Here is a 13235-nt window from a genome sequence, read left to right as displayed (position 1 = left end):
CTCTCTGAGGTGATTTTTTTAGATAGCTAGAGAGGAACTTAATGGCACAGGTACCATGATCTGTTATACTGGCTGGTTTCTCTGATGGAATGTATGATTCTATTTGTTCCTGACTTACACAGATTGTCACAGATATTCTTTGTACTTTTAATCCTCTGCTGCTGAGGCCATTTTCTCCAAGAATTAGTACATCGTGTTGAAAGCCATAATTCCTACTTTCATCTCCATTCACATTCTCAAGCACACTACTTCTCATGTTTCTATGCATGGGAGTTAAGGAATAGACTGATGTTGCTATATGTGTGTTGACACATGCACAATGCTGTGGAACAACAAAGCTTTATACTAATCACACAATTCAATCAAAGCATGTTAATTTAAACTTGTGGCCTCATGGTACTGAAAACATACATTCTTTGTTTCAGATCCTTTAGCACCGCCAATAAAACAAAAAGCTAGATTCAAGATTAAGGACGCTAAATGCCACCTACGACCACGTAATAAGGAAAAGATTAAGGATAGTCTGAAACAATCTATATCAGGTAATACAGTCTTGTATTAATTGTGGTCAAGTCATGTCTGTACTCTCAAGTCAAACAATTTTTAGCCATACGCAGTAATGCATTGATCTTGGTTTATAATTTAAGATATCTCTGTCATTGAGATTCTACAAGATCAATTCTAAGAGTTGATAAGTTCAGCTAACGTGGCATCTTCACCAGGAACTCTGGCCATGGCAAGTGAGGATTATAGCCCTGTTATAATCTTCCACTACGGGCTTGCTACTCAGCCCTGCTGGCTTTTGATTATGTCTAGAACAGAAGGTGGGGAAGCTCCAGTCTGCATGTAGAATCTGAACCTGGCCCACTGGCCCCAGGCAGCATCCTGGAGCAAGTGCCGCATCAACCCTCAGCAGCACTGCACATCACAGGGAGCAGCTTAAGAATGTGGGAAGCATATCTGTAGAGGCCGCGTGATAATGCTGGCAGTGAGGAGTGAAGAGTGAGAAAAAGCACACCAGGGGAGAGAAGCCCCTGATCCACCAGCAGAGAAACACGAACAGAGGTCTATCTCAGAAGGTCTACCACAAAAATGGCCCCTTAACACAAAAAGAAACCTGGAGCATTGAATTTCTTATGAAAAATTGACAAATGACTCCTTTTTGAGTGGAGGTGAAATGCAGGATTATGTGCCTGATTTGTAGAAAAGCAGTCTCTGTCATGAGAAAAGCCAATCTGGAACAGCATTACAGCACAAAGCCCATTAAACATGAAGACTTTCAAGGGCACATGTGTGCTGATGAAGTCAGTGAATATGAAAGGAATTTGGATGCGCAGCTTTTATACTTCACAAGGCAGAGAAAGGACTGCGCTACTCAGGTCAGTTATATAATGAATGAACTCAATGCAAAAAAATGTAGACCTGTTTCAGAGGGAGAGTTTGTGAAGCGCATTATTGTGACTGCCGCCTTACTGGCTACATTACTACATTATTTCAGGGAGTTTGCTTGTTTCATCATGCATGACATTGAAAAATACGGAAGATCAGGAGCTGATTTGGGGGTTTTGCCTACTGATGAGACAACAGACATAATGAGTACAGGCCAACGGATCACCTTCATGAGTAGAATCACAGCAGATTGTGAGGTTAGAGAGAATCGCTTTCTTTGCATGATGCCACGAAAGGGGAAGATAGTTTTGAGAAAGTCACCAAGGCTTCAGTTATCATTTGAAAATTAAGTGATCTTATTTAATGGTACACTGTTCAATCTCTGAAGAGATTAGTTTCTCCAAGAGAGAAATGGGTCACCTCGGCCTTGATCCATGGGTGTTGATTGTATGCCAGTGCTTCATTCATCGGGAGAATTTGTACGTACAGTCCCTGAGGCTGAGCAACGTCATGTCAAAAATAATAACGAGCATGAACTTTTTAAAGTACAACTTTAAACAGCCTTCAGTTTTAAGAGTTACTGAAAGATCCCAAATCAGTGTGGTGATTTAGTTCACTATTGTGCAGTGCGATAGTTTAAGTGGTTTGGTAGGGGAGGAACAATGTGAAAACATCCATGGAGAGGAATAGCAACCCTGTTGCTGAGTTAAGAGATTAGAAATATTATATTACAAGTATATTACAGAGGAGGAAGTGTTGGGTGTCTTGAAATGCATAAAAATGGATAAATCCCCAGGACCTGATCAGGTTTACCACAGAGCTCTGTGGGAAGCTAGGGAAGTAATTGCTGGGCCTCTTAGTGATATATTTGTATCATCGATAGTCATAGGTGAGGTGATGGAAGACTGGAGGTTGGCTAATGTAGTGCCACTGTTTAAGAAGGGTGGTAAGGACAAGCCAGGGAACTATAGACCAATGAGCCTCACGTTGGTGGTGGGCAAGTTGTTGGAGGGAATCCTGAGGGACAGGATGTATATCTATTTGGAAAGGCAAGAACTGATTGGGGATAGTCAACATGGCTTAATGTGTGGGAAATCATGTCTCACAAACTTGATTGAGTTTTTTGAAGAAGTAACAAAGAGGATTGATGAGGCAGAACAGTAGATGTGATCTATGTGGACTTCAATAAGATTCCCCATGGGAGACTGGTGAGCAAGGTTAGATCTCATGGAATCCAGGGAGAACTCGCCATTTGGATACAGAACTGGCTCAAAGGTAGAAGACAGAGGGTAGTGGTGGAGGGTTGTTTTTCAGACTGGAGGCCTGTGACCAATGGAGTGCCACAAGGATTGGAGCTAAGTCCACTACTTTTCGTCATTTATATAAATGATTTGGATGTGAGGATAAGAGGTATAGTTAGTAAGTTTGCAAATGACACCAAAATTGGAGGTGTATTGGACAGCGAAGAGGGTTACCTCAGATTACAACAGGATCTGGACTAGATGGGCCAATGGGCTGAGAAGTGGCAGATGGAGTTTAATTCAGATAAATACGAGGTGCTGCATTTTGGGAAAGCAAAGCTATACACTTAATGGTAAGGTCCTCAGGAGTGTTGCTGAATAAAGAGGCCTTGGCGTGCAGGTTCATAGCTCCTTGAAAGTGGAGTCACAGGTAAATAGGATAGTGAAGGCGGCGTTTGATTTGCTTTCTTTTATTGGTCAGAGTATTGAGTATTGGAGTTGGGAGGTCATGTTGCGGCTGTCCAAGATATTGGTTAGGCCACTGTTGGAATATTGCGTGCAATTCTGGTCTCATTCCTATCAGAAAGAAGTTGTGAAACTTGAAAGGGTTCAGAAAAGATTTACAAGGATGTTGCCAGGGTTGGACGATTTGAGTTATAAGGAGAGGTTGAAAAGGCTGGGCCTGTTTTCCCTGGAGCGTCGGAGGCTGGGGGTGACCTTCTAGAAGTTTATAAAATCATGAGAGGCGTGGATAGGATAAATAGACACAGTCTTTTCCCTGGGGTGGGGAGTCCAGAACGAGAGGACATCGGTTTATGGTGAAAGGGAAAAGATATAAAAGAGACCTAAGAGGCAACATTTTCACTCAGAGGATGTAATGTGTATGGAATGAGCTGCCAGAGGAAGTGGTGAAGGCTGGTACAATTACAACATTTAAAAGGCATCTGATGGGTATATGAATAGGAAGGGTTTGGAGGGATATGGGCCAAGTGCTGGCAGGTGGGACTAGATTGGATTGTGATATCTGGTCGGCATGGACAGGTTGGACCGAAGGGTCTGTTTCCGTGCTGTACATCTCTATGACTCTATAACTCTAAATAGCTGTGTCTTGGCATCTGTGGTCAACATTATGCAGTACCTGTCTGAGGAGAATGTGAGGACTGCAGGTGCTGGATATCAGAGTCAAAGAGTGTGGCTTGAAAATGCACAGCATCTGAGGAGCAGGAGAATCAATGTTTCGAGCATAAACCCTTCATCAGGAATGTTGCCTGACCGGCTGTGCATTACCAGTACAACTATCTCTGTTGCTATACCTTCTGCCAGAGTCAATAAGTAAGGTATCATCTTGTCTATGCCAAGCTGTTTACATTGCATTGAAAGGACGTAGTGCACATAAATATCACCAGGTTGTACTGAAATTGTACTGAAAACTCATCCGAGCTCAGACGTTGCAGCCAAGAAGCATGCTCCGAGGTTGTCATGAAAGCAATAATGATTTTGGTTTTAAATAAATTTGAGACCAATGATTGTAGTTTCACTCTCCCTTCACCATGCCAGGCAGTTTTTACTAATGTATATTTCATGGCAAATGATGAATTTACTTATGTCTTCCGTTGACTGAGCAAAAATACTATAGAATTTTACTTGAAGATGACGGAACTAGAGAAGACTTGTGATAGGGGTCAAATTGAACCTTACAGAATGAGAGCCTAGTCTGCGTGAAAACAGTTTAAAGCATTCTTAGTCTACTTTCTAGTTGCTATGAACCAACAATGCAAAATTACTCCTGCCATGAAATGGGAGTTATGATCAGAAAGACCTCAAGTATGGCACCAATGGGAAGTATGCACAGCACTTTAGATATTGAGTAATATATTGTGGTAGTGCATAGCTTTATTCATGTACCTAGCTGAGCTAAACCCTGAAGCTAATTTTAGTTGCCTGAGATTCTCCGTTGTGAATCCCCATTCCAGTATCATATTCAGTAAAGGATGAAGAAAACAAAGGTTTGTAGTCTGTAGTCATAGCTTTAATCTTACGTAAACATGAAAAAAAATCACCAATATTCTTTTCAAAAGTTTCAAGTATATATACTAGTATAAATTCAGAAAAAAAGTTTAATTTATTGCTAATATGGAACATACTTAACTTGTACATTTGGATTCGGTTACAAATCAAACATCATCATACACGATATTATATCTGAATCCAATGTGATATTTGATTTATGTAAATAGATTTTAGATTTCACATCGTTGCTTCTTCAGAGACCTTTTGCTCTTAAAAACAATCTGTCAAAAGACTGTGATAAGTTCACTGACATCAGTATTATAAACCTGGCTTTGGTTTATAAATTTAAAGTTGTATGCATTGCCTCTTTATTACATTTTGTCATGAAGATGCTGTTGCTTTTTGTTTTGCATTACCTCCTTTCGTTATCACTTCAATTCCCTTTTACACAAAAGGAGGTCACTTCCCATGCACGGATAACTGTCACGTGACCTTTGTGAATCTAAAGTGCGATTCTTCCAAAAAGAGGAGGCGTGGACGCAAGTCACCGTCGAAGGAGGTGTCACACATTACAGCGGAGTTCGAGGTTGAGATGAAGTCTGAGGAAGTGACAGGTTAGTAATTGCTTAAGCTGGTCAGCTTCTTCAGTAGTGGGTGATGCTGCCAGGCTCCACTGGCTCATGGTGTAAATATTGTTAAATATGATGGGGAAAGCCAGCTCAGATATAGACTTTGTTCAAAGTGTTTCCTTATTTATGCAGCAAAATTATGAATTTAAGAAGCATTAGTTCTCAGCCAAGGAGACCCAGTAGTTTATTTCCCCCCAGTGGAAGAATCATCAGCTTGAGAATTTTTTTGGGATTTTCACCCCTCTTAAGGAGATAAAATAACTTTGGTTGGGGGTAGGTAGTGTATACAATGTGAAGCACAAAAATGTCTGCTGTTATATAGGGCAGAATAGGTGAATCACAGGATTTTTCAGCGGTCCATCAGTATTCATAGGTTTTGTTCTCCCAGCTCTAGCAAGGTACTGACTGTGTGAGCCAATGTCCAATAGCTCAGGAGCATCTCCAGTTTAAGTTGTACGTCCCTTACTGTCAAACTGCTCAAAGACTCCTGGAGAATTCCTTATAACAAGATACTTTTGTGACATAACAGATGGACATTCATTGGAGAAACTTTCAAATAAATGTGAAATCGATTAAAATGAAAGAATTGCTCTTAGGCTTTATTTCCCTACAAGCCTACAAGCTGAAACAAAAACAGAAATTGCTGGAAAAGCTCAGCAGGTCTGGCAGCATCTGCAGCAGGGAAACAGTGACTCAGAAGGTTCTGAGTTCTGAGGAAGGGTCACCGGACCCGAAACGTTAACTCTGATTTCTCTCCACAGGTGCTACCAGACCTGCTGACCTTTTCCAGCAACTTCTGTTTTTGTTTCAGATTTACAGCGTCTGCAGTTCTTTCAGTTTTTATCTACAAGCTGTACGTTTTTCAAAAACGGAAGGCAATAAATTGACATTTTTCGTACATCATTGCCATAAAATACAAAAAGCACTTTTAAAAGATACAGAAGTTTGAATCTGGTTGCTGCAAGTAAGTTGGAAATGTATTTTGGCAATTATATCCTTCTAAACTCAAGGCCACTAAACTCCTGCTGCTCTTGTGGTTTGCACTGAGTTCTAACCACCTGTCAGCATTGTTCTTGGTGACCTGCACTCGACTTTAATACTCTCATCTTGATTTTCAAATCCTGCATGAAAATATAAGTGAGGACTAACAGATCAGCCACAATCCTACTGAATGATGGTGCTGGCTCAAAGGGCTGAAGGACCTCATCCTGTTCCTAATCTTATGCCTTCACCTCTCCATAACTTACGTAAATCTCCTCCAGGCCTGGAATCCTTCAAAATTTCAGTGCACCTCTAATTTCTTCTATAAGGCAATACTTTTCCTATGCTCCCTCTTCACCACACATGGATGCTGTTCTTCTCCCTAAATGTATTTCATTCCACAGCCTTACACTTACACGAATATTATCGGGTTTACATATCTCTGAGATTTCCAATTATATTCACTTTGTCTCTTTTGCTGTAGGCACGTGGTTGAAATATTTAAGGCCAAAAAAATGTAATTCTGTGTAACCTGATTTTCCACAAAAACCCTTGCACACAATGTCTCATTTTGCTTACACATAACAAGCTAGTCTAGTGAAACATTCAGAACACTGGCTGGACATGAAGATTTGTAATTTATAACAATCAATGAAACGTAATTTGGAAACAAGGTGAACAACGATGGAATTGTCTGATGTCTATCGACCAAAAGACTAATCTTTGTGTTCCTCCTTAACATTTTGTTAAGGATGGAAAGTCCATCATGGAAAATGGGGTCTCGTGTGTGATCACCAGATGGTTCACTGTACACCGGAAAGCAGTCACTCACAAACCTTTCAAAGTGCTATTTAAAAGCTATCTGCAGGTTTTTTTAAAGAAGAGCACTCTTTTCAAATGTCAAAATCTTGAGATGACGAGATAGAGCTCCTAGATTTCAGCCTGGAGCAGGCACCATAATGATACCTTTCTCCACTGAAAGGCCAAGCTTTGAGGAACAAGTTCCGCTCAAGAGTAATTTTGTTCATTGCATGAGCCTCTCTCCCCACTCATTTCTGTCACATTAAATCGTCGATCAAACCTTTTCTCTTTGCTTCCTCCCAGCTGCTCTGGTGACCTTATACTCCTTTGTCCTAAAGGCCCTACCTCGAGCCCGGTCTTTTACATTTTTCCTTTTGCAAACATGTGTGAAGTGGACAGCAAAGAGAAGTTTCATGTTTTCTGCTCTTTTCCTCACTGCCTGCAGTAAAATGTAATTTGCATGGTGAATTTAAACAAAAGTGGATTTTCAGTTAAGTCTAACCATGCTGCAAGACTTTTTGTTTGGACCTGTTCCAATGAATTAATGCAAGGAGTTTCGTCCATCACAGATTTAGTTCTGTGGCCTGATGGATTCTGTCACAGCAAAGACAGTTCATGGAATCCCAATAGGTAGAGGAGAATGGAATCGTCGAATGATTATTGCCCAAAGGAGGCCAGTCAGGCCATTGTGTCTGTGTGAGTTCTGCAAGGGTAATTTAGCCAGCCCTATTCCCTGCATTGCTTACTGTACCCACCAGGCCCTCCAGTTTTTTCCATGTAACTGAAAGCGTCCATCCCCAGAACCATTCTTGAAAACCTTTTTTTTCACATGGTTGGGATCAACTTGCAGTTTTTTTCAAAAGTTCTTTAAAGAAATCACTAAACAGGTTTTACAATCAAATCTGTCTACAAGGCAGCAGTTAATTGAGGCTAATATTATTCAATCAGCTAACCATATTTTTGCTCATATTTTAACACTTGCAATATTATTTATTCAGGATTGTTGCATATCAAAGATTCATGAGACTATTTAGAAAGGTAAAATCAATGCTGTCAGTGTCAAAGGAGCATCAGTTTTCACAGGGAAATGAACTCGGTCCATGTAATCATAGTGTAATCTGTTCACAAAGAAGTGGAGGGTGAAAAGTCCCAACAAAATGAACATTTTGGTCCTTAATGCCTCAGAGCTGTGGTGGTCAGCCCACCTTCTTCAATTGTTAAATTATCTGGAGTTCACATTATCTTAACGTTATATATTAACCTATTTCCTGTGTTGCACAACTATGTCATGGTAATTGGCAAATATGTATCGTCTGTTCATGTTTTGCTCAACAGATTTACATAACCTATTGGATACATTACTGTTAGCACATGGACATTACCTTCACATTTGGTGAAATATAAGTGGATACCTCAAGCTTAGCCCAAATATATCCAGTGTCTTACTATACTTCAGAGCAAGGCTGCTGCTTTGCTAGAACTGCAGGTCATATTGCTGTTTTGCATGATTTAGTCCAATTACCATGAGTAGGAGCAATAATATTTCTTTTTAGTTTTAGTTTCCTTTTACAGCAGCTTTCCCTAAACAATGATGAGCTATGAATTTGATTCAGGCTGGTTGAAACATGTATGTGTTAATAGATCTATCTTGCCAATTAAAGTCAGGATAAAACCCAATTTCAATTAAATAAAACCACAGATTACAACTGGTGTATGTTTCTGAGAAACCATTTTTGTGACCTGCAAAGTGGCTCATTCACTCTTTGTGCTTCTAAATTCACCTGCGACCAAAATAGAGCTAATTGGCAAAAAAAAGAGGTTTAGGACAGGAAAATTCAGCTAACGTTTAGTTTGTTTTTAGAAAAAATAGAAAATGAGAAAGAAGGAGAATGTGAAAAAAGTGTAGTCTTGAAAATAAATTTTGATTTAGAAATAAAATATGCTCATTTGAAACAATACCTGTCTTTTCATTACATAAACTCATTGTGAACTCATAACCGATTGTAAAGGATTTATAGGCTCTGCATTTTTGTTTGACAGAGTAATTAGAGTCCTAAGCAGGGATGTCCAAATGAATTTCAACTGATAACTCAGAGGAATGGTTCAGTTAGTAACACAGATCTCTAACTCCCTCTATTGGCACAGTAGGAAACTATATAAACACAGAAAAGATAAAGTATGAAAACTCAATGTTGAGGAAAGCCAGACTTTATCATGCAGTGCATTGGTCTAAGATGTCATACCTTCTTTATCTTTATAACAACTGAACTAATTTGTGTGGAGCACAGAGCAATGGGATCATGACAAAATAATCTAAATTTTTATATTGCTATCAATCATTTGAAAAGACGTGTCTATCCATGTCAAGAAATAGCTAACCTAAGTAAAAGATTTTGTGATTTCAGCATTCTTACATATACCGTAAGAGGTGTGGGATTCTTCACAAGAAAGTATGAAAGCTAAAATGTGTGGTTGCACTGATGTAAAGTGTTTCCTGGTATGGAGTATACAGACCATTTATTTGGGAATACAAGCTAGAAGCACTTACCAAGCTCGTGTGGAACTTCCCATTTACAAACTCTTGGAAAACTACAATGGAGCAGTCCTTGATTTTTACTCTTTAATTTGAATGCATAGAAATTACTGGCTGCCTGCAGATACTAGGAGTTCAGAAATACCAAAACTGCTCCATTTTGCTTGATGTTTGACAGCCCATGTTCATCAGAATCGATCTTGTTTAAATGTTGCAATAAAATACAAGTTGTGGAGAACACCCAACGACAATTTGCTGGATTGCTATCTGGAATGAAGGAGATGATTTTAGAAACATTGACTATTAATGCTTGAAAAATTTGGCTCATTCAAAGTCATTGAACAATTCCCACAGGATTTCAATATCATAATCTGCTTGTTGAACAGGACCACAAAATTAGTTCCAGTGGCTGGTGAGTGATGCCAACAGCATGGGTTCAATTCCTGCACTGGCTCAGATTGCTATGAAGGTCCCTTTCACCCAACTTCTCCCTTGCCTGAAGTGTGGTGACCCTTTGGTTAAACCGCCATCTCTCTCTAATCAGACAGGCGCTCTAAGGTCCTCTGGATCCGGTGACTTTACTTAATTTACCCAGTCTTAATATGTTCCAACTAGCGATCATCAAAGGGGCTGTTTCAGGCAATTCTAAGTATACCAGATAGCCATTTTGCTTCTATCTTACATGGTACTAGGAAGCGCATAATTGCTGATTTCCTACTCTTGCTGACTCATCGTCTACCTTAGAGTGTTTCAGGTTCTTGCATCCATTCTAGAAAATAGAACAGTACAGCACAGGAATGGTCCATTTGACCCATGACGTTGTGCAGAAAATGATGCCAAACTACACTATTTACTTTGCCTGTCCTTGGTCCATATCCCTCCATTCCTTGAATATAGCGTATTCAAGTCCTATCTACTAGTCCCTTAAACACCGCTATCATATCTGACACCATCATCACTCCTGGCAGCCCTTTCCTGACTCCTACCACTCTATGTAAAAAAAATTTGCCCCTCACATCTGCCTTGAACCTTCCCCCATTCACCTTACATGCATGCTTCCATTTCAACTCTGGGAAAGAGGTTCTGACTGTCAATCCTATCTATGCATATCATAATTTTATAGACTTCTATCAAGTCTCCCCTCAGCCTTCGGTGCTCCAGAAAAAACAACTCAAATTGTTCTAGCCTCTCCTTATAGCTTCTGTCTAGCCACAAACTAATCTCTACTGCTCCAACTCTGGTCGTTTATCATTGCCGGGTTTGAATTGTGACGCCTTCGATGGTGATGCTTTAAGTCCCTGTGCTCTGGAGTTCCCTCTCTAAACCCCTCTGCCTCTGTTCCTTTCCTTCTTTAAACCACTCCTTAAAATCTTTCTTTGTCCCTGTTATTGGTCATCTGCCTTAATATCTCCCACTCTATGTAACTTGATCTCAGATTTATTTGAGAACACTCGTGAGAAGCAACTTGCAGACTTCGTCCCATTTAAGACAGAACATTGTTGTTGTAATTGACCCCAGCCATCAAGATGGCTGTAACTACTTTGGTGATCCAATGGGCAGCTTGGTCACACGTCCCACTACTTTGGACTGGCAGCACCACCATCAATAACAACTGAGAACAGAAACATGACAATTTTACATGACAAACATTCAACATTCAGCTCATTGTACTTATGGGCTGGGTGTTACGTGCTCTGGGTCTAGATTGTCTGTGAGATCCCATCCATGGAAAGGCCAGCTGCTGTACTGTCACTTCACAGTCGACAGGTCCCATTGATATAAAGGCTGGAAGTGGGAATTCTGCTTTTTCGGTACAGGAGGTGCTGCCATAGAAAGTCACTGGCCTACCAAAAGGCCAGCAGCCCTGACATTCCAGCAGTGCCTGATGGGATTGACGACCATGCCTTGGGCCAAGGGCAGTCCCCAAGACAGACTGTCGCTGGAGACAGACGGCAGAGGAAGGGAGGTTGGGAATCTGCTTTGAGAGCTGGGGAGGAGGGAAAAGTGATCTTGAGGGTGCGATTTCCAGGCACCGGGAACACATGAAGGAGGATCCTGTTCCCAACATCAGTCCATGTAGCAGAAGCTGCTATGGGAATGTAAATTCCAGCCATTGAGGAAGACACTATTCCCTCAGCCCTGTTCCCTTGCTCCTTACACATGACATTGAAATGTTTCTTTAAAAGTGTTTCACCAATTTCCTTTGAAAGACAGTTTGAACTTGAACAGAATTGGATGGAATGCACAGTCTACCTTGACTGCGCTGATCTTAATGCTCCACACAAGATTACTTCAAGATTACTTCACCCCGCCTGCAGTTACGAGTAATGCATTCAAATTTCTGCTGAACCTCTGCAATCGGTCTTTGGGTGCTGTGCAAGATTAGGTTGATAAATCATTCCTAACAAAAGGATACTGTAAATCTGAGCAGTCATTTGGTGGAAACTCCAGGTTAGAGGTATGGTGTTCCCATGGAGAAGGAGGAAGCTTTGAAGAAAGCCCTTGGCTTCTCTTTCACATAGACATCTGGAGTCACAAATCCTCTCTGCTTATTCTTTCAATGTGGGAATGTGACCTCTGGTTTAGTTGGTTTCAGGATTGTTTATTAGTTTAATTGCAGTCATTATTTTAGGGTTGACCAATTGATAAATGGATAAATAAACTGTATCCATTTACATTTTATGGATACAGTTCCAAGTTAGCCTATTCATTAACGAAGGATTCTGCATTGCCTTTCTCTTCAGAGTCTTGCAACATGGAATGTGTGCGCAAGAGGATGGAGCAAAAGCTGCAGACAGCAATTAAGACACTAAGGAAGTCCATTAATAAACAACAGTTCTATATTCAGTTCTCTGGGACAGAATACGAAGTTGCCCAGAAACCAGCAAAAATACACGAAAATCAGGAGACGTGCAGCACAGGCCAGGTGCTCCAGGATGGCAAGTGTAGTAAGTATTATTCCAAGATCGTACTGATCATTCTGAACAGCTTCCAATCCAACCAAGAAGCACTGTGAAATTCTACTGTTTAAAATAGTTTATCCAGGTCAATGCATTCATGGTAGGGCTTTGTATCTGATATTTTTGAATTGCACTTGTGTTTATTTAATAAATTCAGGTCTGCTGCTTTGATGTTAAGACATCAGATGGAAATCTTGTGGATTTGCCTAGGTCATCTTCAGTGAAAGATCAATCGAATCCCATTTTAAACCATTTATATGCAGTTTTGCTCGCCATTTCGCCATTGCTGGAGCAGTGGATCTCTAACATTTTTTTTCTCAGTGGAAGGAGGCCTTCCAAAAGTTTTTTGAGAACTTCAAAATGAAGAGTGATTAAGGCGTTTTGTGCAATTATTGGTTTTAAACCATTCTCCTTATTTTGGATTTTAAGTTCCCTTACTTTCAGCATGACTGTTGACCAGATTAGAATGATAACCAATGGAGGCTGAAACCATCCAATAGTGTGTCATGGAAGAGATTGCAGGATCAAGTCCAGCAACTTCCTGATGCTGTCAGCCACATCTTCTATAAAAGGGCCCCTGATAATCATATACCAATTCTGCAGAGGTGGGAGGAGGAATGAGTTCGGGATCCTTTCTCCGGAGAAAGGGCTGGGGTCAACAAAGTTGGGTGATGGCCAGGAGCAAAAATGT

The 13235-nt window shown here is 40.5% G+C and overlaps 1 protein-coding gene across 2 annotated transcripts in view; it reads left to right on the top strand.

The window, feature by feature from the left end:
• scube1 (signal peptide, CUB domain, EGF-like 1) overlaps positions 1–13235 on the top strand; it is a 274231-nt gene that overhangs the window by 244921 nt on the left and 16075 nt on the right. For both annotated transcript variants that reach the window (XM_072552384.1, XM_072552385.1), the window contains 3 exons: positions 426–542; positions 5096–5254; positions 12329–12532. In XM_072552384.1, coding sequence (XP_072408485.1) covers positions 426–542; positions 5096–5254; positions 12329–12532 — 480 coding nt within the window. The remainder of the gene's footprint in view (positions 1–425; positions 543–5095; positions 5255–12328; positions 12533–13235) is intronic.

This window comes from Chiloscyllium punctatum, chromosome 32 (assembly GCF_047496795.1).
Source record: "Chiloscyllium punctatum isolate Juve2018m chromosome 32, sChiPun1.3, whole genome shotgun sequence".
Taxonomy (NCBI): Eukaryota; Metazoa; Chordata; class Chondrichthyes; order Orectolobiformes; family Hemiscylliidae; genus Chiloscyllium; species Chiloscyllium punctatum.
This window is presented reverse-complemented; position numbering and strand designations above follow the sequence as displayed.